At 38.1% G+C, this 25,614-nt stretch overlaps 3 protein-coding genes and 1 long non-coding RNA gene across 7 annotated transcripts in view; 2 read left to right on the top strand and 2 right to left on the bottom strand.

The window, feature by feature from the left end:
- Nucleotides 1–738: 738 nt before the first annotated feature.
- LOC130435809 (uncharacterized) lies at nt 739–2,061 on the top strand. The gene is made up of 3 exons (XR_008908851.1): nt 739–1,174; nt 1,310–1,396; nt 1,492–2,061. It is a non-coding gene; the product is annotated as an uncharacterized LOC130435809 (long non-coding RNA).
- A 1,034-nt stretch (nt 2,062–3,095) lies between these two features.
- Nucleotides 3,096–9,967, top strand: shkbp1 (SH3KBP1 binding protein 1). The gene is made up of 18 exons (XM_056766113.1): nt 3,096–3,275; nt 3,623–3,676; nt 4,168–4,213; nt 4,310–4,383; nt 4,470–4,528; nt 4,632–4,712; nt 4,806–4,973; nt 5,152–5,242; nt 5,332–5,522; nt 5,670–5,785; nt 5,921–6,008; nt 6,727–6,843; nt 6,955–7,125; nt 7,223–7,378; nt 7,499–7,595; nt 7,680–7,864; nt 8,122–8,248; nt 8,431–9,967. The coding sequence occupies exons 1-18, from the start codon at nt 3,229–3,231 to the stop codon at nt 9,038–9,040; spliced, it is 2,478 nt and encodes an 825-aa protein (XP_056622091.1). The 5' UTR covers nt 3,096–3,228; the 3' UTR covers nt 9,041–9,967.
- Nucleotides 9,968–10,193: 226 nt separating this feature from the next.
- On the bottom strand, nt 10,194–16,749 carry esrrd (estrogen-related receptor delta). Of its 2 annotated transcripts, none has more exons than XM_056766114.1 (7): nt 15,950–16,743; nt 15,154–15,503; nt 12,982–13,098; nt 12,636–12,746; nt 12,273–12,434; nt 11,908–12,177; nt 10,194–11,319 (listed from the first exon to the last, which is right to left on the bottom strand). In XM_056766114.1, exons 1-7 carry the CDS (start codon nt 16,003–16,005, stop codon nt 11,075–11,077), a joined length of 1,311 nt encoding a protein of 436 aa, XP_056622092.1. In that variant the 5' UTR covers nt 16,006–16,743; the 3' UTR covers nt 10,194–11,074. The 2 variants fall into 2 exon arrangements, with proteins under 2 accessions (XP_056622092.1, XP_056622093.1); XM_056766115.1 differs by lacking the exon at nt 10,194–11,319 and adding an exon at nt 11,377–11,688 and having other exon boundaries at nt 15,950–16,749.
- Nucleotides 16,750–20,103: 3,354 nt separating this feature from the next.
- Nucleotides 20,104–25,614, bottom strand: part of LOC130435223 (latent-transforming growth factor beta-binding protein 4) — a 53,582-nt gene continuing 48,071 nt past the window's right edge. For all 3 annotated transcript variants that reach the window (XM_056765655.1, XM_056765657.1, XM_056765658.1), the window contains 12 exons: nt 24,758–24,889; nt 24,544–24,669; nt 24,291–24,434; nt 23,318–23,569; nt 23,164–23,235; nt 22,923–23,051; nt 22,438–22,581; nt 22,169–22,321; nt 21,808–22,087; nt 21,444–21,697; nt 21,216–21,365; nt 20,104–20,971 (listed from right to left, as the gene is read on the bottom strand). In XM_056765655.1, the coding sequence (XP_056621633.1) occupies nt 20,835–20,971; nt 21,216–21,365; nt 21,444–21,697; nt 21,808–22,087; nt 22,169–22,321; nt 22,438–22,581; nt 22,923–23,051; nt 23,164–23,235; nt 23,318–23,569; nt 24,291–24,434; nt 24,544–24,669; nt 24,758–24,889 (1,973 nt within the window). In that variant the 3' untranslated portion in view covers nt 20,104–20,834. The remainder of the gene's footprint in view (nt 20,972–21,215; nt 21,366–21,443; nt 21,698–21,807; nt 22,088–22,168; nt 22,322–22,437; nt 22,582–22,922; nt 23,052–23,163; nt 23,236–23,317; nt 23,570–24,290; nt 24,435–24,543; nt 24,670–24,757; nt 24,890–25,614) is intronic.

Here is a 25,614-nt window from a genome sequence, read left to right as displayed (position 1 = left end):
AATTAATAAATAAATAAATGCAGTCTCCCCGTGAGCAAGCCAACACTGCCCTTACTCTTAATATAATCTTAATATAAGATTTATTCATTCATTTTGAAAGTTAATTAAGAAGCGAAGTAATGTTTTTCCAAACTTTATTGCTGATATGAAAAATGATCTAATTTGTAACACAATGTCTGTGATATGATCCGAACCATGCGTTTTTTGATCTGTTTAAACACTATTTTTCAACTCTGGGGCAGTGTAAGTTTAGCTTGAAAAACTAAATTTAAAGCCAGTTTTCTTAACAATGTATGTGAGCCTACTGCTTCATATGCAAGACAGAAATTATTCTGGGAATGTTGGGTGTGTCTGTTTTTTGGTCTGAAAAAGACCTTTTTGAGTCACTATTGACTCTCATTGTAGAACAAAAGACAACTATACAAGTCAGTGGTGACCCAAAACGCTTGGTTACAGACTTTCGATAAAATATCTTTATTTTTGTTCCACACAACAAAGAAATGTTTACAGGTTTGTAACAACTGGAGGGGGAGCATGTGCTTAAAATCCAGTGTTATATCCACCGTTTATATAATTTACATCACTGAAATACCATGAACAAACAAACACAGCAGAACTTCCACGTAGCATCTTGATGGGCGTGCTCTTTCTCTCGCTCTATAGGGTTGATGTGTGCGTGTGCTCTTTCTGTCTCTCTCGCTTGTTGATGCGTGGGCACTAAGAAAACTTTTTAAGCAACACAATTTCACTTGCAGTTACACTTGTCACGGAGAATTGTTGCGTTGTTACAATTATGTGAATACTCATGTGTACGGGTGAAACAATACCCTCAGTTCAGGATTTGGTACATATCTCGATATTTTTTACAAAATTAAAAATGAAGCTGAAATTCACAAAACATTTATTATCAAACAATTAACAATTCAGTTACTTTTTTGTTGCATATACAACTTAATAAAGTATTTTAAATATTGTTCTGTCTGACCAACAGTTTCAACACTCTTTTAATACTGTTTTGAAAATCTCAGTTATTGATATTCATCTTTGGATGAACATGTGTGTCATTTATCTACTTTGATATGTTCTCAGCAGGTTTTGCACAACATCAGACAGTGGCTGGACTAAAGACTTGGACAAAACCCCCTGCCCCACCTACACCAGATCCTGCGGCTTAGTAAGTCGAACAAATCCTCTCGGATTTAGATTTGAACATTGTGATATTAATACTGCCCATGCAGAAATAAATTCAGACATCAATTACTTATTATTTGATGGTTTGCAGAAACTGTATTTCTATTTGTATCACTAGGCATTTACCTGCTCCCTATCCTAACCCTCGGCCCTGTATCCTGGGCAAAAAGCACTGCCGCAAACGACCGAGACCTTCATCTGACAGGTACAGAGAGATGAGACCCATAAACACTAATGATCACAGTTTATGAAGTGTTGTTAATTATAAGTGTGCTTAATGTTTATTTGTTGTTTTTGCAGCTGAAGAGCCGGGATGAAGCCAGGAGACACCAAATGGCCAAAACCAAGAAGCAGCAAAATAAATGAAATGCTCTTATCGACAGAAAACGAAGTACTTGCTTCTAAATTCCGTCTAACGCCAGCACTGATCGTGGGAAAAACGCATAGCAACAGCTCTGAGTGAAATAAAAACGTCAACCTGTAGCTTTATTTTAAAATGCAGCGCAACCGTTGAAAACATTTGAAAAAACACGCCCGCCCCAGGCGAAAACGCCTCGATGGACACGCGGTTTAAGGAATTGTATAATATAAAAAAAACTGAAAATGAACTCTCATAGGCCAAATACAGATGGGAAGGTGGGATCTTGTGCTCAGTGCTAGCTTGATATATTGTTAGCCTCTCTAAAATCACCTATTCATGTTCATTTAATGTGTCAACACAAATAATGCACTTTTACTTCTTATCGCTGTATCTTGTCATTTGCAGTCAGTCATGCGCATGCCTGCACTTGATTCACAAACCATGAACGAGATGTGCAGGATTCTGACAGACTGTCCGGCAAAGAATCCGTCATCACAATCACATCATCATTCACAGTAAGTAAATGTGACTTATGTAACAGTATTTTAATTTTTGAAGTTTATGAATCAATAATACATTTGTTTTAGAGGCTGCCACAATTTTTTTATTTTTTAAATAAATGAGTGTAAAAGCACTTTTGCTTCATTTATTTGATGGCTTGGATGTGTTGTTTACATGTTTTAACTTTTTGTGAGCTCTGTGAACTCTCTATTGTATATATTATCAATCATGTATATGCAACCATTGTTTAAATTTCTATTAAAGCATAAAATTCCTCATGGATCTTGTCCTTTATTTTTACCTTGTAAATGTTCAAGTTATTTGAAAGAGTTCAGGCCTGTAATGAAGTTGAACTGTTCTTCTGTTCTTGTGGCTCACTGGTTGTAGCACTGGGTTAGTTGCAATAAAAGATTGTGAGTTCAATTCCCAGGCATCACATATGAAAAATGTATAGCCTGACTGCTGACAGGAACTGCTATTTGGATTATCATGCAAAACAGTGTATGTTAGACCCATCAGGTTAACTGTTCTTTTGAAAATAAATGACACTGACTGTCATTCATTCTGCTGACAAACTTGCCCACTGTAGACATATGCCAACAATTTATCATGTTTAGACTGCAATACCGATGTCAACCGCTAGATGTCAATTTCCCACACGGTTTCTAGAAATGCTACAAAGTTAAAAGACCCGTGTAACAAATTGTTTATTTAATCAAATAAATATACAACAAAATTCAACTTTTTTTAAATTTAAAAATAAAAATAAATAAATAAATTCCTCGAAGAGGAAAAGCACCAACATAAAGGAATTGCCAGTATCACTTGTCATGTGTTAAAAAATAAGTTGTAAAAGGTTATGAATAATTATGAGCAATGGGCATTAGTGAAAATCGTATTTATTTCATAATGAAATCCTTCTATTTTAAATTATCCAAGAAAAGGTTAGAGTTTTGTAACATTTTTCAAGAAAATAAAGAAAGATTTATTAGATACTTTTATTTTGAAATGCAATGTTCCACTTCCGCAAGACACATTTCGCTAAAATGTATTTTCTTCCGCTGTTTGGTTACGACCAGTAACATAAACTCGTTTTTCATATTTTTATCATGTAGTGTATATAAATTCTCAACAATTCTGTTCGATATGAATGTTTGTCGATAAAAGGGATTATCATGGCGAGGATTGGAGACATCATTCATCTAAACGTCGGGGGCAAAAGGTTGCTTTTAAAATCAGCTGCATATCCTGTTTAAATGAGATACTTAACCAAGAGACACACATCCTGACACTTTATATTATTAAATATGTTTGTAGTCTTTATAAAAAACAGCTGATTGTATCAACAAATACTTTAATTTAAACTATTGTAACTATTAACCTACCCGGCATGTTTATAAACAGCTGCATGCCTATGCAAGCAGCTGTAAGGCCTGAGGGGAAATAATATAAACAGCACGTTTAAGTTAATACATAATACTTATTGATTGTTATACATGCTCTTCTGTAACTTTAAGGTGATCAGATCTGTTTTAGTCATGACACCTACATTTTTGTGTGTTGGAACAGATTCAGCACCTCCAGACAGACCCTGACATGGGTTCCTGACTCATTTTTCTCAAGGTTTGCAATTCTTTGTTCAGTGAAAACTAAACTGAATACGATTTTTAAATGAGTACTTTAATTCGGTTATCACTGTTGTCATCTTAAATCTGTGTGATTTTCTTTCTTCTGCAAAAGAAGATATTTGGAAAAATGGTGGTACACGTTGACTTCTATTGTATGGACATTGTCAATGGAGACCAACAGTTTCCTGTTACAGATGTTCTTCAAAATATCTTCTTATGGAAGAACGAAAGTCATACCTCTTTGAAATGACAAGAGATTTTCATTTTGAATATAAACTATTACTTAAGGTTCTTTTCAGTTGGTTGTCAAACAGTTAACCTTTTGTTTATATTGTACACTATATCTTGACAGACACTGTATTAGTATTAATATTAACAATATATTAATAATATTCATATTAATACCGGACAACATTGCAGATTAGTAAAATGTGTGTGCCTAAAGTTCTATCTATAAATCTAATAAATAAATCTTTCTTTGTGTAGTTTATTAAGTGGGCGGATATCGACATTAAAAGATGAGACCGGAGCAGTAAGTTTGATTTATTGAATGAATGCTTACCCTATAAATCACTCCTATGCTGTGCATATATGCTTTTAAAAACTGCATTGAATTTTTCTCTTCCAGATTTTCGTAGACAGAGATCCATCTCTATTTGCCACGATTCTGAACTTTCTGCGCACAAAAGAGCTCCACCCCAGGTAAGATCCCAGGTTGCTGTTGATTTCCTTTAACGCAGAATAGATGGAACAGAAAGTTATTGCATAACATTTTGTTTTTATTGCAGGTCCATAGATGTTCATCTACTCATGCACGAGGCAGAGTTCTATGGAATCACTCCACTAGGTAAAGCAAGGCATGGGATTTTCTTATATGGAAGAAACATCATTTTTAATACTTTTAATATCCCCTGCATGTCTGGTCTCTCACCACATCTCTGTATCTCCAGTGCGAAAACTGCAGTTGTGTGATGAGTTGGATCGCTCCTCCTGTGGGAACGTCCTTTTCAATGGCTACCTGCCACCACCAGGTGAGCACCACCTGGCATATAGCCTTTGAAATGACAGCTCAGGTTGCATAAAGAAGCTAAAGTTATAATGCTTTATCTGTGTGTATTTTACAGTGTACCCAGTGAAGCGCAGAAACAGGCACAGCGTGGCAGGACCGCATTTTATGGGTGGGCGTTCAGGACCAGTGGAGAGAGCCCCCGTGAGGAGAAGCAACACTATGCCACCTAACCTGGGCAATGCCGGCATACTGGGCAGAGCTGTTGTGGAGGAGCGCGTGCCAGGTCTAGATTCTCTTCCAGTTTTCTATCCTTTCTTAAGTTATTTTATACTACGGTATACTCAGTTGTTTTTTCCTAGGCGCTTTTCTTTTTCCATTTTTTTCAGCATACAATCATTGTTTCTTCATTTTAAAACAACTACTTTAAATCATTTCTTTAATCGTGTGATTTCTGTTCTCAGGTCCGGTGTCTGACCCAGGCATGGTCAGAATAATATGCGGTCATCATAACTGGATTGCTGTGGCTTACGCCCAGTTTGTTGTCTGTTACAGGTAGAGATTCTCTTGAACTGACTAACGGTTATGTTTTGGATTTGTTCACGACACAATCTCACATTGGGAAACTATTGATCTGTATTTAGGGTTAAGGAGTCTACTGGATGGCAGCAGGTCTTTACGAGCCCACGGCTGGACTGGGTGATCGACAGAGTTGCTCTTAATGCTAAAGTCATGGGCGGTTCACTTGGGGACAATGACAAGATGGTTGCCGTGGCGTCGGGCACAGAGATAATCTTATGGGCTATCTGTCCTGATGGAAATGGCAATGAAATCGGTTAGAGTTTCGTAATGTAATAATGTCGTAATGTTATAGATTGTGATTTGAGCTATGTAATCAAACAAACATGAGAACGAAAAAATTGCTCTCTTAATGTTTTTTAATATTCTTGATTCACAAGAGTGTGTTTGTTCTGGTCTACAGGTGTGTTCAGTCTGAATGTGCCGGTGGAGGCTTTATTCTTTGTAGGAAATCAGCTCATTGCCACTAGCCACACGGGTAAAGTGGGAGTGTGGAACGCTGTTACTAAACACTGGCAGGTAATTTCAGACCGACTGTTGCGTTGTGTTTCACATTTCCTTCATTTATTTGTGTACTGAAGAAGCATTTGATGTTGTAATGATATGAGAAGAAGTTTTTTTCTTTTCTTGATGTGTCCATCTGTCTCTTTGCAGAATCAAGATGTGGTTCCCATCAATAGTTACGACACAGCTGGATCTTTCCTCATTTTGGGCTGTAATAACGGATCTATTTACTACATAGGTAAATATCATAACTCAAGCTTTATACAGTGATGAGTTTTTGCACACTGTTTGTTCAATTGTATTCAAATTCACAGAGAGAAATAAATAAATCTAATGAGAACTTCATTTGTAATTTTTAGTTCATTTGATCATACACATTGTGTATGAAATATATTTTTTTATACATTATTATATATACCATTATTGTGATACAAGATTATATTATAGTACTTTATAGCCACAGAAAAATTAAGAGGCCATTGCAAATTTTCATTTAATCAGCATTTCTAGATGTATTGTGTTCATTCCAGTCCAGTGTCTGTTGAATTTCAACAAAATCAAACCTCAGGAGGACATAAAATAGAGGTTATTATACATAAAAATTAATTCTTGAGTTTTTCCTACATACATGTACAAACATTGCTGTATTGCGTAAAAGTAAATATGAGGTTTTTTTTCTTTGCAGTAATTGAGGTCTGAAAAAACAGAGCATCTTTTCTGTTATATTGACCTGTTTCTCCAGTTTTCATTTTCTGCGAATAAATGCAAATAGAAACAATATTTTTATTGGAAACTTCACAGAATGAAACAAAAATGATAATTTTCAATAATCAATTCAGTGATCTCTTAATTTTTTCCAATGCTGTATACGTGATGTCAGATTTTGCCTCCCTTTATTATTTGTTTATCAATGTTGAAATTGTTTTGGGGATTCATCACAAATGTGTGTCATTCAGATGTCCAAAAGTTTCCACTGCGAATGAAGGACAACGATTTGTTAGTCACTGAACTGTATCGAGACCCCAGTGAAGATGCCATCACTGCAATGAGCGTCTACCTGACACCTAAAACAAGTAACTTCCCAGCCTATGACGTCACAGTCTTACACAATCTATCACATTCACACAGACCTTGTGTAATACCACATGTAAAACCACTCACACCAGTGCTTTTGTGTTTGTTAGGCGACAGTGGGAACTGGATCGAGATAGCGTACGGTACCAGTTCAGGTACTGTGCGTGTTATTGTGCAGCATCCGGAGACCGTGGGATCTGGTCCACAACTCTTCCAGACCTTCTCTGTACACCGCAGCCCTGTTACCAAGATCATGCTGTCTGAGAAACATCTCATCTCTGGTTAGCAGCTCTCTTTTCTCACATACAAACTTGCATAGTAACATATGTGAAGATTAAATGAACCGGCACACTTTAATTACCATTTTCCTCTGTGCAGTGTGTGCTGACAACAATCATGTACGTACTTGGACGGTGACACGTTTTAGAGGCATGATATCCACCCAGCCTGGCTCCACCCCCCTAACTTCCTTTAAGATCCTCTCATTGGATGATATCGATGGCCATGGTGGCTGTTCTGCAGGCACAGAAATCGGTAATATGAAAAAAGCTAAACAAGTTTCAGTTTATTGCAAGATGAAGGATGATCGGACACATCTGGACGTTACTGATGGTCCTGGGGACAAAACGCGTTGACTGTTTATTGTGCGCTCAGGTCCGTATGGTGAGAGAGATGAACAGCAGGTGTTTATCCAGCGTGTGGTTCCTGACACTGATAAACTCTACGTGAGGCTCTCATCCAATGGGAAAAGGTCAGTTTAACAGATCCATCTAAATGTGTATAAATACTACACATACATTTTAGCACATGCGCTTTACACATCATCTCTCTGAAGGGTGTGTGAGGTGCGCTCGGTGGATGGGACTTCCATCACTTCATTCGTGGTTCATGAATGCGAGGGATCCAGCCGCATTGGTTCCAGGCCTCGCCGTTACCTCTTCAGTGGTCATAGTAACGGCAGCATCCAGATGTGGGACCTGACGACGGCAATGGAGATTGCAGGAAAAGTGGACATCAAAGGTAAATGCAGAGGAAGACAAAGAGTATATAAATAAATATGGATGTATGATGAAATAAATTGCATATGAGCCTTTGGCATGCATCATCTTTTTTAAGTGACATACAGTGATCTCAAGTTTTACATATTATCAATACATGAATTGAACCCATGCTTGGGGTGTGGCTAGTGCAAAGCGAGTTATGCTACATGAAATCCATTACCATGATTTTTTATTCTTTTCTGCTTTGTATTGATCTCCGTTGTTTTATTATTAAAGCTCTTGGTGGTCCCACTGAAGAGGAACTGTTGGAACTGTTAGACCAATGCGATCTTGCACTGACTCGAACCCCAGATATGAGTCCTGCCGTCTCTCTCACACACTCCTCTCGCAACTCAACCTGCAGGTATGCACACATTCCCTGCTTCTAGTCTTACAACAAAATACAAATAAGGTGTTTAATAGACAGAACATCCGAAAATAAAAATAAAGCTTTACAAAAATCTTATTATAATTAGTGAAATTCCTCTCCATCTCCAGTAGATGGCACTGTATGCATCTTTACATTGTCTCTTCTCTCTCTTCCAGTCTGCAGTCCCAGTTGAGTGAGATTCCTCGAGCAGGGGCTGCTTTTCGTGGCCCTGTTCCTCTAAACGGTAGTCTCCCTCGCCACGGGCCAATACAACCCCTCAGCAAACCTCGTGAGCTCCCGTCCCACCTCGGCCTTAGCCAATCCTCTCTCGCCAGTACCACCAGCGGCAGCAATAGCCCCCACCCGAGCCGAGCCCCGCTTGACCGTGACGGTCTTGGAGCTATCCGAAGAGGAAGCTTTGTAGAGCGATGTCAGGAAAGAGCCAAATGCTCGGATATGGGGAGCCTGGACGCGGGGAGGCGGAGTTTAGCGGTGTGCAGTGAGCTCGAAGCACGGCTCGGCCTCAGGATGCAGTCACCATTCTCCGCCCTGCAGACACCAACATCATCAGGAGCATGTTCAATGAGAAGACCTTCACCTGCCACGCCAAGCCCCACCCCCTCTCCTGTCAGTCCAGCGAGATCACAAACACCGGTGTCTCCAAGACGACCCCTCACCTCTCCAACCAGTGAGACTCCGCCCAGTGAGAATGCGACTGGCCACGAAAGCCCCACCTCTCCACCTTCCACCAGCCCTAAACCAAATATGAATGAAACTAGCTTTTGAGGATGTTTCAACTGAAGAATGGTCAAACAGACCGTGCTGTCGATAATGCAGGGTGCCTTATAATATTGAATGTGAAGTCTTTGAAAGAGTATGTACATGATAAAGAAACATTCCTTGAGACTTTTCAAAAAAAGATGGAGAAAGACATTGAAAGAAATGTTTTACATTATGTACATTTACTAACACACTGTAACTGTATTAAAGTGAAGACATATTTGTTTAGTCACACTATACAATAATGGAATAGCTTCAGCTTTGTGAAGCTTTGGTATTTCGTACATCACACTGATTGTTTATGCACTGGCTAATTTAACTCCATGAATGAAAAACAAAATATATCTAAACACTGTTTATATATGGCTAGATATCATGGTTTCCCTTATGAACAATTGCAGAATAAACATGAATGCTTATTTTAGGCGACATGCTCAAAATCTGGAAGCTTCTTTACCTTATAGGAGTCTTAAAATTTGTCTCAATTGACTTTCCATAGTAGGAATAAAAATTACTATGGAAAGCCCTTGGGACAACTACTCCTTTAATCTGTCATTAACAGACCAAATATTGGCTGATGAGTTAGCCTTTGCTATCATATGGGTTTACTGCTATATGCAAAAATGTCTAAAACTAAATTAAAATGTGTGTCTAAAAAATGTGTGGACTTTACCCTTAAACAGTGATAAAGATGAGTTTGATGGACTTATATTCACTCTTCCACTTGGTCTGTTATAGAAAACAGTGGAAAATTGTATACGTAGAGTCATCCAACAGTCACCACAATGTCTGCATGTAATCTGTAGACACCAGTTGGCCGTTTACATTAAACCACATAGGAGTGGGTTGTTGTGTGTAAATGCAGGCAGTGCTGCTGGTGTGCCTTTAAAAGTGTAAACATGGGCTGTTACTGTATTAAACACATCAACGCTTCATTTGGATTGTAGAGTTTGTTTATAGAATGTTAAACCATGCACACATTATTTATCTAATACTAGGATGTCTTAACATGTGCTTCTGTTCAATTTTTTTTTATCACAAGCTTAAATTGACTAGCTTTCCGTCTAATACATATGTGGGTCAGTTGATTAAAAAAATTCACAACACAACACGTTTTAAGTTGGTTTGCTTGAAATGCTAAAAAAAGACTCTTTAATAATTCAAAATAAAAATAGTTTATTCTTATATAAATAGCTGTGGATGGATTTAATAAATAAGACAATAAATAAAAAGGCGTATTGCTCCATGAGAATATATTACAGACATGTATTATTGATATTTTGTTACATTTCGCCATTTATTGCTGCAGCAGTTTTTTAAAAATAAAGCTTTGCCGTCACATAAGTAACCAAATTCCCAAATCTAGATTGACAAAATTCTAAAAGGATACAAAAATGATTGATATATCATGTAAAACATTAGGAAATACAAAAATTACATCGACTCTGCTGCCAACACCATATCAATTGATAATCTCATCGTATTTCATACAGATCAAATAAATAATAAAACATCAAGATTGTGCTTCATTGAGACTGAGCATGGTTAAGCAGTAGTTCACAAAAAAAGAAACTTCTAACATCATTTATTCCTCAGGTTATTTCAACCCAATAATAATATAATGTTTTTAACCAAACTGGGCATACCTTCTGAAAATCTTTAAGTTACTGTGTCAGTCACTATCATTAAACTGTTAGTGTTTATCACCATTCACTTTCATTGTTTAAAATAGTATTTCAAATTCTTGTGCACATCAAAAAATAAACAATAAAAAAATGATGACAGAAGTTTCATTTCTGACGAACTATCCCTTTAACCTCGCATCTTCAAGTGCAGTATAGCTGCCTGAGCTCTCCAAAGAGTTGCGCCACTTAACTGATGCATGTCGGAAAAGAGTTTGTCCTCCAACAAGTCACCAAAGACCAAGTGAAGAAATACATCAGCCTTCCTCTGATTCCCATTCCCAAGTTCAGCTGCCCTATAACACCATCACTAGGTTTTCTTTCAAACTACCTTCATTGGCATCTAGACCGACCTAGTCTACATCTTGGCATCCAGCATCTCCAGAAAGAGTTTGTGCATTGGTACATGGCCCTCAGTGTGTAGCCGACAGAAGCAGCGGACGGCCCTGTGAGCAGTCTGCCGTAACAGCGGCAGGGTCATGAGCAATCTCCCGGCACGATGAGACTCGGAGGGTCTCTGACTGCTCTCATAGTCCTGGAGGGCTTCGTGGAGAGCGTCCTGGAAACTCTGCACGGCATCTGCGCCCTCTACGTTCTCTGCATCTGAAAAGAAATGATTGTCAAGGTCAAACGGAGCTCTGGGTGATTTGGTTAGCCACCGATTAAGTGTTAAACCCACTTTTGTGTTTACTTTAAGCCATGTTGGCTTTTATTGTTCACCTTTTTGTCAAACCATTGACGCTTAATGGGTCGAGGACATCTACTGTATGTGGATATTTTTGTGTCAAGAGTTAAAACAATAGTATCCTCAGTGTTGTCCGTCTCCAAAATGCCCTGCGGTTAGATGTAAGCTGGGAGACAAGTCTAATGGTCTGTATGGTTAGAGAGCCAGCATTAGACGGATGTATTGATCTGTGCGCCGGACTGCTGTACACATATTGATTGTTTTTGTCTTGGTCAATGAGTCTGTGACTAAAATGAGAACAAAAAAAGAAAACTATGAGGGCGCGATCTATACACACCACATGGATTTGGAGTAGCATTTTTAAAAAATGTAGAAAATAATAGGTGTCGAAATTTAAGAGAATTCATGAGGGATGAGAGAGGGTATCCTGATATATGTTACTCCAGATTTTAATGTTCATCATATTTATTATTCCTTTAAATGTTAGAATGTGTACGTAAACACACCTGAATTGGCCAGAGACATGGCTTTGAGAGTGACCATCTCCTCCTGGTTCAAGCCCATCTGTTGGTATTTGGAAGCGAGATGTCGCAGTGATGTGTAGAGATCATGCAGTCCCGCGGCGCTGCACTGGCTCTCGTTCAGTCGCATGTTCTCTGTGAACTGAAGTTCATCAGTCAAACCCAGAGACCTCCACACCACATTCAGAACCAGGGTCTCCATCCAGCCACTCTGAAGCAGGGCCATCTGATCCACCAATGAGAGACCGGAGAATCCTGGATGAGATGATGATGTGTCAATATTCCAAAACTTCGTCCTACGGATTAATTTAATTGGTTTCATAAAAATAAAAATGTTTTAAGCTGTTTACCTGGAATGTGTTTTGCCCAGCCAATCACGACCAGTAATTCTCTGTTTAAAAGGTCACATAACGTCAGCAGTGTTTTAAGGTCACTGTCGGGGGTCGAGGGGTCCGGAGCAGCTCGCAGGGGGGCTGGTTCAGAAACCAGGAGCTGAGAGATGACTTTGTTTCCTGGAAAGAAAAAGCTGTTTAGATGTTTCAAAAAAATGTGACAATGTACATGTAGGAGAGCTTAGAAAGACTTATTGATTATGATGTTAAATCCATAAGCAGGCTAAATCCTCAACCATATAATCCTTCCTTTCTTATACCTTGGGAACTAAGCTTTAAGATCGAAATATGTTAACAGCAAAATATATTTCTGAGACTTACGGATTGTTTTGCCTGGATGTGTGTAAGGTGTTCTGGTGAAGACAGAGGTGCCTGAATCCAGCCTGCGCTTGTATTTCTGTCTGCCGCCTCTTACACGGTCCATGCGCACACCTGAACAGGTCACGTGAACTTAGCGTGTGTTTATAAGACCAAGAGATAAAACATCTACTCATTTTCACAATTCTTATCATCACATTTCAACTAGTTCCTTAAGCGTTTGAGAAAGATTTCATGTTTGGTTCAAAACACTGAAAATCAAGAATTACATTTTTATTAAAAGTTTTTTGAATTATGAAAAATGCAAGAAAAAAACACTATTTGAAGATTAACTAAAAGTTGGACTCACCCTCTCTCATCATGCCGGCTCGCAGGCACTTCTGAAATCGACACGCCTGGCAAGACTTCCGTCGTCTCTTAGTGATCTCACAGTCATTCACCACAGGACAGCTGTACTCTATGTTTCCTGAAACATCAACAGTCAAAGCTATTTACAATGTACACATTAAAAAACAATTTCCTTTTGATACTTTTTATTCAGGGACGATGAGAAACTGGAAATAATGAAGAGGACTGAACACAAATTTCCCATATTAGCACCACAACTCAACATCGATAAGGCTCTTACTTAAAACACAAACAAGCAAACAAACTTTTCCTCGAACACAATGAATGCCTTCCTGAAATTTGGGTAAAGATCCCAATCTTCCTTTTCAAAGAACATAATACAAGAATATTGAGTGCTCAAATATGTCTGCCATTTTTGCTTAATCAAACTTCAAATCCATTCGTTCCGTGCTTCACAAGCTGAGCTTTCACACAGAAATCCATAGAAGCCCAGACAGAGTTCATGTATTGATTTATACCGCCTCATCGTTGAATCATTTTTATTCGAGTTACAAATGTTGTGCTTTCCCAGGGGCCAGACTATTGATCAGTGTTCTCCAGCCATTAATGCAGAGAGAATCAGATCCCGCAATTAAATCTGATCAATGGATTTCTCTCAAACACAACACTCGACAAGCCTCTGGGATTAGACATCCATTATGTGATTGAACACTTCAATATATTGATATGTTAACACACTGCGAAACGCTGGACTCTGTCTGCCCAAAGCCAAACCCAATAAATTTGTTCTCTCAGCCTGTAACCTAATTATTGCTTTTTATCTTTAATAAACAGTCAGTCATTCAGACTTCAAAGCCGGATTTTATCTGTTACATATATTTAGACAAAATGAAACAGCATTTCATATTGGGAATTCAAAATGTATACTATCATTGTTTTGATTATATTATATGAAAATATATAACATATACTGTATAGAAGTTGTTATGAAATATACAAAAATTCAACATTTTAATTATTGGCAACTGTTTTGTCTATTTTGATGAAGAATGCAAATTATGTTAACTTTGTTTTTGTACAATAGTCTCCTACTGTGAATAAGCAAAACTCACATGTATTGACAAAGTCTTTTGTTCCTGCTAATGATGTGTTTTGTTCAAAACAGCACACTGAGTATTCACACACAAATCAATCCTGTTCACATAGTTAGCTGACGCAATATTGATCATTGTATTCATCACCTTAAGCCTCTCACACACTCATTCATGTGTTCTTTCATTAACTTCTTCATTAACTATAATAATAATGCACAATAAACAATTCAGCAGCCGACCACAAATACACCTAAACTTTGCTGTTCTGTTTTATTTCAATGTTTATATTATATTGCTGTAGAATAGATCCATACAAGCAATTCAAATTGTCACTGAGATCTTGTGCGTGACAAATAAACTTGTATATAGTATTATCATATTTAAATATAGCATTTTACAACATACATTATTATTATAATGTCAGTAGAAATAAATATAAAGCAGCTATAGAAGGTTTCATCGGACGCACGCGCCTGGCCTTATGTTAACTTCCGGCCTGTGATTGGTTATAATATAACCATTTATTTTATATTTAATTAATTTTTGTATTTTAATTGTATTAATTCAATTTTAAATCTACCTAACAGTTTTTTTGGCATACCAGTCTTGCTGGAAGTTGACTTCCGGTCTGTGCTTGTTTATCGGTCTGGCTGGCTAATAATATAACTGTTTATATTTAATTGAATTACAATTAATTATTATATCGTATTTAATTGTATCATAATTATATTAAATAAAAATAATGAATTTGAGTGTATATCAATATTATGAAATAAACAATTGTTGAATAGGTCTTGTAAATTTAGCCGAAGTAACGTTAACGGTTCTTCTGGTTCCCCAAAATAATACTGTCTAGACATACTTTTAACTTGCTTGTTAATGTAATTTACTTGTTATTTAATTTGCTTGTAAACATAAATAATATGCAGGGACTCAAAAGCGCAGTGACGTTTGTTTCTGTTGCTTTGAAAGGGTCTTTTCTAACGTTTTATTTATATTTGCATTATACTGTATATAATGTAATAATGTTTTGCAATGAGTTTTAAACTCTTCAATTCTACAAAGGTTTCAGTCTTTACCTTGAATGGTTCTCTTGAAGAAGGCCTTGCACGCCTCGCAGGACGCGACACCGTAGTGATAACCAGACGCGAAGTCTCCGCACACCAGACACAAGCGTTTGGGCCCGGGGTTCAGTGACGGGATGTAGTCGCCGCTGAGGATGACGGGATTGTAGACAGAGCTGGAGATGGAGCTGACGGGAGAGTCCGGGTTCAGGTGACTCTGGGAGAAGAGACTGTAGCCGCTGCTGTCCGAGGTGCTGCCGGGACTGAACGGCGTCGCGCTGCTGAACGACGGGCTCTGAGGTCTGGCTTTAACCGGAGGATCAACAGGGGACGGAGGATCATCGGTGGATGACGCATCTAGAAGACTGGAAAAGATAAAACTAAAAACGTTTTTAAAAGTTTAAATACATAAGCAACTTACACGAACAGTCTTATTAACAATGAGGTACGAGGCAAAAACTTTGGAAAGTAGTAATAGCAAGCTCTTAACTTTTTATAATGTTAATATTTGGTTATTAATGACTTAATAATGAATATAAGTAACATAAATTATTACTACAGGGAAAGCCCATTTTATTAATAATTATATTATTTATGATGTAAGGTAGCAGAAAATGAAACAAAATTGGGGATAGGCATAACATTAGGCCTATTGTTAGAAGCACTGGAAATAGGGTACTGAAAAAGTCTGATCATTTAAAATAAAGTGTAATAAACATTTTAAAATGATATACAAAGTCCAAACATATAAGTCTCAAACTGATATAAAATCAAATATAGCATAAAACAAGAACAATAATTGGAAACTTACTCATGCTGGTTTAGAAAATGGAAGTTTTCACTCAGGCAAAACTCTTTGAGATCCATAACTATATTTCCCCAGAGTGTGTAACTTTAAATAAGGAGAATGTAGAGAGAGCAGTAGAGATGAGAGGGAGGGAAAAGAGCTGACACACTAACCAGCACCTCCACAGATTGAGGTTTATTTAACTGATGCAGAGAGATGGGCGGGGCCAAACTGTCTAATCCAGATGCATGCTAATTAAAACCCTATTGATGAGTTCTCATAACTGACAGGTCAAATCCTCAAACACAACAATGCATGCAGGCCAACTGCAAATCACTCCATAAAAGCCAGCCGTTATGTAAAACAAGATGATTCAACTTTACATATCATTTCGAATGGAATTACATAATCATAAAAAAATCTAATGCAGAGCTATTCATATTCAAATCATAAAAAAATTGTGTCGAGTATGTGTGTATTATTTTTGATGCTATTTGTGTAATTCTTTTCCATTGTAAGGCCCCACCCCAGTGTGTTTTGTTTTATGTAAATAAATACAAAGACGCTCCTTATCTGCAGTTGGCTGAGAACACCAACAAACAATCATTGTCGTTTCCTTGTTGCTGCATTGCTTCATTGTTGACAGTGTCTACTTTGAGTTCTCTTTACTAGAAAAACAGGAACTCTGCATCACTGAAACATCTCTTGCTGTGCCACAATCAGATGAAATTCATTAACTGATTATTACTTTTAGTCTGAGATAAGAAAAGGAATATCTGAGGTCTGATGTTAATTCTTTCAATTGAACTACAAAACGACTACAAAACGATTAGGTTGGATTCTCCAAAAACTGCTTGGAGTTTGGACTAACAAACTAAATTATCTTTTTTTTGTGGGGTTTTGTGTTTAGACAAAAGTGTGTTGTGGTGTGTTTTTTATTTATTTAATTTGTATCGTTTTTTATTTAAATGCCTGTCTTTTTTATTTAAATGTGTTGTATTACAACCTTATTACAACCAAAATTGTATGGGAGTGATAAACATAGTGAAATAGGAGAAGTATGACTATGCATATTATTATTTTATAGATGTTTAGTCAGTATATCAGGTTTTGTGTAGATGTGAAGATTACTTGTAAGGGGTGTGTACTTGTTCAATTACAAATCTGGTGATCAGCCAAATGTGCTGAGGTCTGATATTCATGGGAACTCTTTGTACTGAAGTACGAGAACTGTAACCGTGTAATCACTGTCTTTCACACCTGCTATGATGCAATATGACACAAACGGCCTACATCTTTCACGTTCTATGTGGTCAAACAAACCACGTCCATTAATGCTTAAAATTAATTTAAGTTACGTTTTAATTGTTTCAATTGCTTGCTCGCTTTAATAAACAATTTCGTGCATGTGTAACAATTTGTTTTCCCAGCATGTTTTTTGTAAGCTTGGTTTGTGAGGAGGATTAGAGCAGTTCCTAGTATTGGGGGGGGGGTTCCACTCACTCAGCTGTGATACGTTGACCCTTTTTTGGGTGTGAGGTGATGACCCTATTTTGCTGTATTATGGAACACTGACCCATTTCTGACCCAGCGCAACCGCGGTATCCATCTCAGGCAGGTGAGAGGATTAACATGTAGGCTGCAAGTAACACCTGTCTCGTTCTTCACAGGCCTTAATCCGGGAAAGGCCTCCTCAGCAACAAATTGAGACAATTAGTTTTGTACTCATGCATAAAGATTTCCTATTTACATAAGATCTATCACTCTAGCATGCAGTGTGTGGAATCGCTGATAAAACTGCCTCCAGTGGGCTGTGCCAGTGTTTTTCTTTCCTGCAGTGTCATGGCGAGAGAGTTAATCTGACAGACTGCTGACTTTCAACTCGAACGCACACTTCGAACACTTCCACAAGTGTGCCGCATTCGCACTTAAACGTGAGGGAATGTCCTGCAAAGTGCTAAGAAATGGGTCAGGGATCATATTGCAATAACGATCACCATCAAATAAAAAAGTAACTTTTATGTAAAATGGTTAAAAGTTACAATATAGTCACAAAGCAAAATGCAATGCATTGTGTAATGCAAAATGTTCTTAAAAATTTATTTTGTTGTCTGTTTTAAGCAAACTAGGCCACTTTTTGTCAGATTTACCTGTGAATAAGCACAAGCCTAAAAGTGAAAGGTTACTTGCACTTCCAAGTGAGACTAAATGTGTGTATGACACAGCTAAAACAAATATTATCGTTTACTGTACGAAACTGTACTGTTTACTGTAGATGTGATGTAATGTGTATACACAATTCAAGGTTCAAAAACTGCTGTATTTTCCACATAGCGTGCATGTTTGTATCTCCTCTTTGCCCCGCCTCTCTGAAACGCCGAGATTATTTACGAAGCTCATCGCTCTGGAAAGTGAGGTGTGCTATGATTGGCCGGTTAACCAGTGCGTAGTGATTGGTCGAATACTGCAAGCGTGTGACAGAAATCTAACGCCTCTTACCATATTTGGAACATCAGGTTCCAAAGCAATTGTACTGAACGGTATGCCTAGCTACTTGCGTATACATATCGGCTGTTTTAGTCAAGTCATACCAGTAACTGACGTAGATTTGTGAGGGTGTGGTTACACGAGGCGTTTCAGGCAGTCTGGGTGAGCATTCGCTTTTAGATAGAATGCATCTTTTGTTCCGAAACTTTAATATTTGCAATTTGTCTAATACATGCATGGGCAGCTTTTAACACACCTAAGACACAGAAAAACTAAAGCAGTTCTTCTGTTAACCTAAGGTTTTCATCATAACTGTAGGTCAGATGCCAATATGTCAGCTCTCAAAGTTTTTAAAGCTTTTTTGTGTGTTTATAAAGCCATGTCCATAGTCTGGTAAGTTAATTGTTACATAACGAAACTCTCACATAAACAGTCCATATTTCTCATAAATGGGCACGTGGTATTCTATGTAGATCATCCCTTCTCCATTTGTTGGGTATTTGAGCTGGTTTGTATACATTTTAATTCACAGAAATCCTAAAAAATATGTTGTCCCTCAAAAACATGCGTCCTTTTTTGTCATATACAGAGCCATTGACAGAGAGAGAGAGAGTTGCGTCAACCGCTGACTCCAATGGAACAGTTATTTCACAGCAATGGCGGTTCATGGAGCCTCTCAATAGTTCCCAGAAGTTACTACTAATGGATGGAGCAGCAGCAAAACAAGCCGGTTGTGACGAACTCATTTAATGAATAAAAAAAATGAAAGAAATAAAGCATTTAAAGGGAAAACATAACTTCCTTGATCTGAAGGCTCCATGAATCATGCGACATGCAAAAGTTTTGAACTTCCGTTGTCACCACTCTCTCTCTCTTTCTCAACGGCTCTGGTCACATCCAAAACGCCCTCTTTTAAAATAGAAAACTCGTGCATAGAAGGAAATTTTTCTGATGTCTGGACTGTATCAACAGGGGTTTATTAAAATAAACAGTGAACAGATGATTCAATATATTGCCAATTAATACATTTTCTGAAAATGTAAATTTCAAGTTTTACTCAAAACGTCACATCCATAACGCTGGAATTGCCTATTTGTTTGATCCACGTGTTGACATGAATTGAATCAAAGTTTGATGTAAAGCCTGACCATAAACACTAAGCAGCAATTCTAGCATTTCACGTATATGTATATATATGTGAGTAATGCACTCAGTCCACCCCATTGCCGCAGTGTTTTAACTAAACACAAAAAAACTCTATCAACAAACGTGGATCAGAGGAGGTTTGTAGGGAAAACTTTAATTCTCCACAGCATTTTGTTGGAGGAAAGCACAATGGAGAGAAAGCTGATATTCCGCTGGTCGGTGCAATCCACAGAAGTACAGTAGGAGTGAAGTGAAGCCTTTTAATCAGCTTGCCTGTCTGTAATGTGGGAGGATTGGCCTATAAAGGGACATAAGAGCTGGATTCATATAAACACCATAGGAACATTAGGGCCACGCAGATAAGCTGGTTAGAAACCTCACACAAAGCACGTGAGGGGGTAATGAGAGCGCCTAAGAATGACAACAAACAGGATTTCAACTATGTCTGTCTAATTTAAGGCTCACCGTTGAACTGGAAAAAAAATCATCTTCATCCGGATGTTTGTTAATAAAAAAAAAAGTGAAAATGAATACAGAACACGCGATACAATAGAATGTGTGCAAATATATTTTTTTCAAACAAACAGTAGCAGATATCAAAACCATACAGAAAAATATGTACTGTAACAAATATCTAAGAAGTCTTTAAAAAAAATTTACAATAGTAGTTGCGTGAAAGCTCACACAACTGCATTTCCCCCACAAATACAGTGCATTCTGTTACATGAAGTAAGATTTGTGGCGAGGCAGAAGACTAGATTTAAAGTAAACAAACGAAAACGTTTACAGTAACAAATAATAACAGGAGGATTCTCAGACACCAAAGTTACAAGACAAAAATATAAAATCATGTACTGTAAAAATATTTATACAGGATACATGAGATTGCCTTCATTGATATGGGTATATAAATACTAAAATGGGAGTAAACCGTACAGAAGTTAGGTTTCAAAAGTGCTTCTGCATGATGTGGTTTCATCTTTATCTTAGTCATTTAAGCTTATCTACTGTAGCCTCATTCAGAACAAACATAACCAAGTTTATTTAAAGCCACATCACTTTCCCACAGTATCCAAGTCTTTCATGTGTGTTATAATGTGTAACGATTCGGTCTTATGATACAAACATTGTAAATAAAGTAACAATTTACAACAATGTAGAGAAAAATGAATAGTGACCTGATGAATAGTCTAATCTACAAACTGTAAGATGATTGGCAGTCCGGCTTTCACACTTACGTGACTGTGTGTTTTGTTCGGTTTGTGTGTGTGTTCACTCAAGCAGGGATGCAGTGGTTGGGTGTTCGGGACATGATGAATCCCCTGAGACACACGCACCTGTATGAGCCCTCCGTGTTCACACAGCGACCGTTATTACAGTCTATTGTGTCTTCTTCCTCACACTCATTTACATCTATGGGGATAAATAACAAACATAATGAATGAATAAATAAAAACATCGTTTATTAATATTGTTAAATATTGCCCCCTAAAGGATGCTTGGTGTACTGCAACTACAAATTTATCGTCAATTTTGCCTAAAGTTACATTCAAGCTATTATTTTATTTTAATTCTGTTTTATTTTAGTCTGTTTAAGGTCCATCTTTGTATAAGAGACAAAATCAATAACTATGACAGATAAAAAGCAAAGTCACACCTATGCAAGTCATGGTGGTGATGTCAAGATGGTAACCATCGTAACAGTCACAGGTGTATCCTTCATCCACACGGATACAGCGGCCGTTCTCACACCCCTGAAGGATACCACATTCCTCTGAACTCAGACTTCCATATGGTTCATATCTCCCTAAAACAAGCAAACACACATAATAATTGTTAAAAGAACAGTAAACCCCGAAATTTGAATTCTGCCTCTATTACTCACGGTCATAGATTCTCCGCGGTCCCTCCCGTCTGTCAGGGAAGATTGGGAATGGGGGCGGGACTCTCCATGACTCCTCCCCTTCACCCTCACGGTAGGGGGAGTTTTCAGGTAGGGGGGCCAGGTTCAGCGAGCGCCCGTCTGTGCGGGCTGGCGGGGGTCGTGCATTGAATGCCCGTTCGTTGCGAGGATCGGGGATCCCGAAAGGAGGACCAGGGGCGGTCTCATAATCGTCTTCCTCATAATAACGACTTCCACTGTTTTACCCAATTTGACCACAGGTTAAATTAGTAAAGTTAGTGATGCCAAAAAGGGAACGGACTGAAAATGATCAACTAACAAGTTTTTAATCCGTTATGGAGCTTACCCAGTCGATGGCCGTCTATAGGGGGAATCTGGGAGTCCATATGAAGTGGGTGGTCTTTCTCTCAGCCCAGACAGTCTCCCCCCTGCCCCTACAGGGCTGTAGTCATCATAATCGGTAGGGAGGTACTCCGGACGCCCTGGCAGAGTTTCGGGAAACTCACGGGGGTCGTAAGGTGGAAGGTATTCTTCTCTTACAGGCGGAGGCAGCAGGCCGAAGCGCTCATAATAACGTGGAGAATATGGAGGAGGACCCAGCTCATTACACAAAGCCTCGTGTGCTTCTGGTCATAGTTAAAACAACATTACGAGTGTTAAAAAGTCATAAGAGGACGTGAACAGATTGCATGAGTATGTGTGGCTACCTTCATCTCTGCGGGGACAGAGGGCGCACTGCAGACCCCACGCCTCACCATACAAACAACAGCACTGAGTGAAGGTTAGCTGAACTCCCAGCAGAGGGCTCTGACACACCAGACTCGCCGTCACATGACGCCAACAGAAATTTAAATTCTCATCTGAACGAGCGAAACAGATCGTTATAAAAAACATAAATCTTTCAGTACGTTTATGGGCAATGGGAAATGTTAAAGGCGTTTTGTTACTTTACTTAACGTTAACATTTCTCTCTTACCCCCAGTAAGGTCACTTGCATTGACGCAGCTGCGCTGTGTGTCATCCAGCACTAGAGGGGGCTCACACGTACAGTAAAATGTGCCTAATGTATTCACACAGATGCCACCAGGACAGGAATCTTCACTTTGACATTCGTCATTGTCTACAGAAAGAGAGACAAATGAAAAGATAGATTTTTAACATTCATTTATTCACCTTCATGTTGTTTAAAACCCGAGTATGACTCTTACTTCTGTGGAACACAAAAGAAGATATTTAGAGAAATGTCTCTTGGGTTCAAAATAATTTTGTGTTCTGCTGAATAAAGAAAGTCGTACAGGTTTGGAATGACATGAGAGTGAGTGAGTTTTTTGGGTAAGTGGCCCCTTTGAGTATGGGGAGGCTACACTCTGTACTGTATAATAAACACGCCCCCCCCAAATATCAATAGATTCCTTCAAGGCAAAATAATGTATCATTATCTATTATATTGTTAATGCTGACCGATACACTCCATCAGCTCCATGTCATGGTAGAATCCACTGGGGCAGTAACATGCGTAGCCAGGAATGTTGTTGACACACACGCCGCCCTTACACACCTCCGGATCAAACAGCTTACATTCATCCACATCTGTTCGGAGGTCAACCAGACACAGGTTATTAAGAACAAATGGCAGAAAGATTTATCACAGATAAATGTAAGAGCATATAGAGCCTGTGGTATCGTTTGGATAATGCTTTACCTTTATAGCTGAAAGGTCCCGTTTCCACGGTAACATAACCCCTTCCGTTGGGACACAGCGACTGGTATTCCGCTAAACGGAGAGTTATTGATGAGTTTGTGAAAGTTAAGAGTATGACAATACTAGTTATTGAACGTGCATATTATATCGTCACCTGTTCCAGGTTCAGGGCAGATGTCGTACTGGCAGAGGAGACCCCAGCCCTGGCCCGCCGTACAGCAGCACTCTTGCAGCGTGGTGTTCTGACTCAATATCTTGCAAGTGTAGGGCTCAGAGAAGCCGTAGTAACACTCTCTCAGCTCTCCAGGACGAGCTTGAGGAAGAGAACCAGACTCTGTACCAGAACTAACTGATCCGTGCACAGCTGTGGAAGAGGAAGCTCTGTCCGGCTGTCCTGAACTTCCTGCTGTAAACCCATACAAAAAGACAGAAAACATACATATACAGAGAATCCCGAAGCACTGAAAAAAGTATTTGAAATTTTCTCTTTTTAAAAAAAATCATGTTTTATATTACGTTTATTGTGTGAGTACTTAATCAAAACAACCCAAATGCAGTTTGAGTAAGTAAACATGATATATCAGATCTTTTAAAAAGGGTTATCTGTTTATTGCAAACAAACTATTCATTTACTTCATATATCTTAATATTTACACATATTTTTTTTTAAATAATAATATTTGTTGATAAAATTTGTTGATAACCAAAAGTTTATTACATTTAATTTAAAATGTGCACTTCACTTTTACTAAACGCAAAATACTATCAATGCACACGCATTCATGTACCAAAATAAATACATAAACAATAGTAAATAAACAAGATTAACATTTAAACTGTATATAATTGTCTAGGCCATGAAAGGAATAATACTTGTACTGAGTTAATAGTTTTTTGATCATCATGATAAATTACTCGCTTTATTTTTATTAAATCATTATTATTTATTTGAATTAATTTACCTTTGATTTAATACTTATTCTGCCTTTAGGAAAGTAATATTCTCAGGGCTTACTGCTGTTAAAATACTATTCTAAAGAACATTTGACATAACTCATTAAAGAAGTTAGTTTCTAAAAATAACCTGTTCCGACCGTACTCAAACACTAGAGGGCGTGTGTGCTCACCTGCACTCGCTCTCTTCTCACACCGCTGTACTTGTGGGATATATTCGTCCTGTGCATTCTCACACTCGCATGTGAAACTTCCCTCCACATTCCAGCAGCGCGCAGATCCGCACACACCTTCCATCATCTCACACTCATTTATGTCTGATGCGAAAGAAACAAAGTGAACTGTACATTCATTGTGACACTATTGGGCAGTTTTTCTGCACACTTTTACAGAATCTGACAGCAGGCATGTATGTGCATGACTCACCGACACATGCCTGCCCATCGCCCGTGGACTCATAGCCCCGGTCACAGATGCAATGATATGTGCCAATCAGATTCTGACAATAGGAGTTTTTCCCACACACAGTCGCATTGGCACACTCATTGATATCTGCGAGAGAGATTCTTTATTTGATTTCTGTACACAGAACATGGGAAAAATCTTATGTTGTGTTTTGTTTATGGGCTCTGAAGCTTACCCACACACTCTCCTATGACTGTGATGTGGTATCCAGGCTCACAGGACGACACACAGTGGAAAGAGCCGATGGTGTTCTCACAGCGCTGGGATCCACACACGGCCCCCTCAGAGTCCAAACACTCATTCAGATCTGAAGGAGGAAATAGCTTGAAGTGAGCACACAAGCACACTCGTCCTTGTTTGTTGGAGATTTGAGACAGTACAGAGTGAGGTTTTTTATTTTTTACCAATTCAAATAAGATACAAACTTACACAAAACATATAACAGTATTCCCAAAAAGCATATCTCTGCTGTCCCTCTAAAACCGTTTCAAACAGAGATGGCGATAGAGACAAAGACGTAAAGCTACTGATTTTAACAGCCAGTTTAGGAAAAAATATTTTACTGAAAAAGGATTAAATTTGCATAATTGGTCAAAATCAATACATTCAAATGAATATTTTTTTTATTTTTGTTTGTTTAAATATTTAACCGTCCTGTTATGTTTAGGGTCTAAAAGACCCCAAAGCAACTCTGACATCTTTTGCGAAGTTCTTGAAAATCTTGAGTCTTGAAAATGGTCATCAAGAAAATGCACTTATGTGATAATAACATGATTATATGAAAATAATAAATATGTTATTATTTCCAGTAATTCTTCTCCCATGCCCACTTGAATTAGAGTGTGAATGTTTTGAAAGTGTGTTCTTTTTTTTCTACAAGATTCAACAGCTTCTTATAATATAAAAATATTAGGTAGGTAAAGTTTGAGTTAATATTAATCATTTGAGTAATTTATTGTATATTAAAACATTTCTGAGGTTAATATAACCCCACACATTGAATCATTGCTAAAATATGCACATTGCACGAGG

The sequence above is a fragment of the Triplophysa dalaica genome, chromosome 14 (genome assembly GCF_015846415.1).
Source record: "Triplophysa dalaica isolate WHDGS20190420 chromosome 14, ASM1584641v1, whole genome shotgun sequence".
NCBI classification, from domain to species: Eukaryota; Metazoa; Chordata; class Actinopteri; order Cypriniformes; family Nemacheilidae; genus Triplophysa; species Triplophysa dalaica.
Note: the sequence above shows the minus strand (reverse complement) of the source record. Positions and strands in the feature narration are given on the sequence as shown.

Excerpts from the sequence above, each read along its gene's own strand:
- esrrd (XM_056766114.1), bottom strand. The coding sequence starts at position 16,005 with ATGGATCTCAAAGAGTTTTGCCTGAGTGAAAACTTCCATTTTCTAAAC. Across the intron at positions 15,504-15,949 it reads CATTTTCTAAACCAGCATGA|TCTTCTAGATGCGTCATCCA; the intron begins GTAAGTTTCCAA and ends TATCTTTTCCAG. Across the intron at positions 12,178-12,272 it reads CTGGGCAAAACACATTCCAG|GATTCTCCGGTCTCTCATTG; the intron begins GTAAACAGCTTA and ends CATCTCATCCAG.
- shkbp1 (XM_056766113.1), top strand. The coding sequence starts at position 3,229 with ATGGCGAGGATTGGAGACATCATTCATCTAAACGTCGGGGGCAAAAG. Across the intron at positions 4,214-4,309 it reads TAAAAGATGAGACCGGAGCA|ATTTTCGTAGACAGAGATCC; the intron begins GTAAGTTTGATT and ends TTTCTCTTCCAG. Across the intron at positions 7,865-8,121 it reads AGGAAAAGTGGACATCAAAG|CTCTTGGTGGTCCCACTGAA; the intron begins GTAAATGCAGAG and ends TTATTATTAAAG.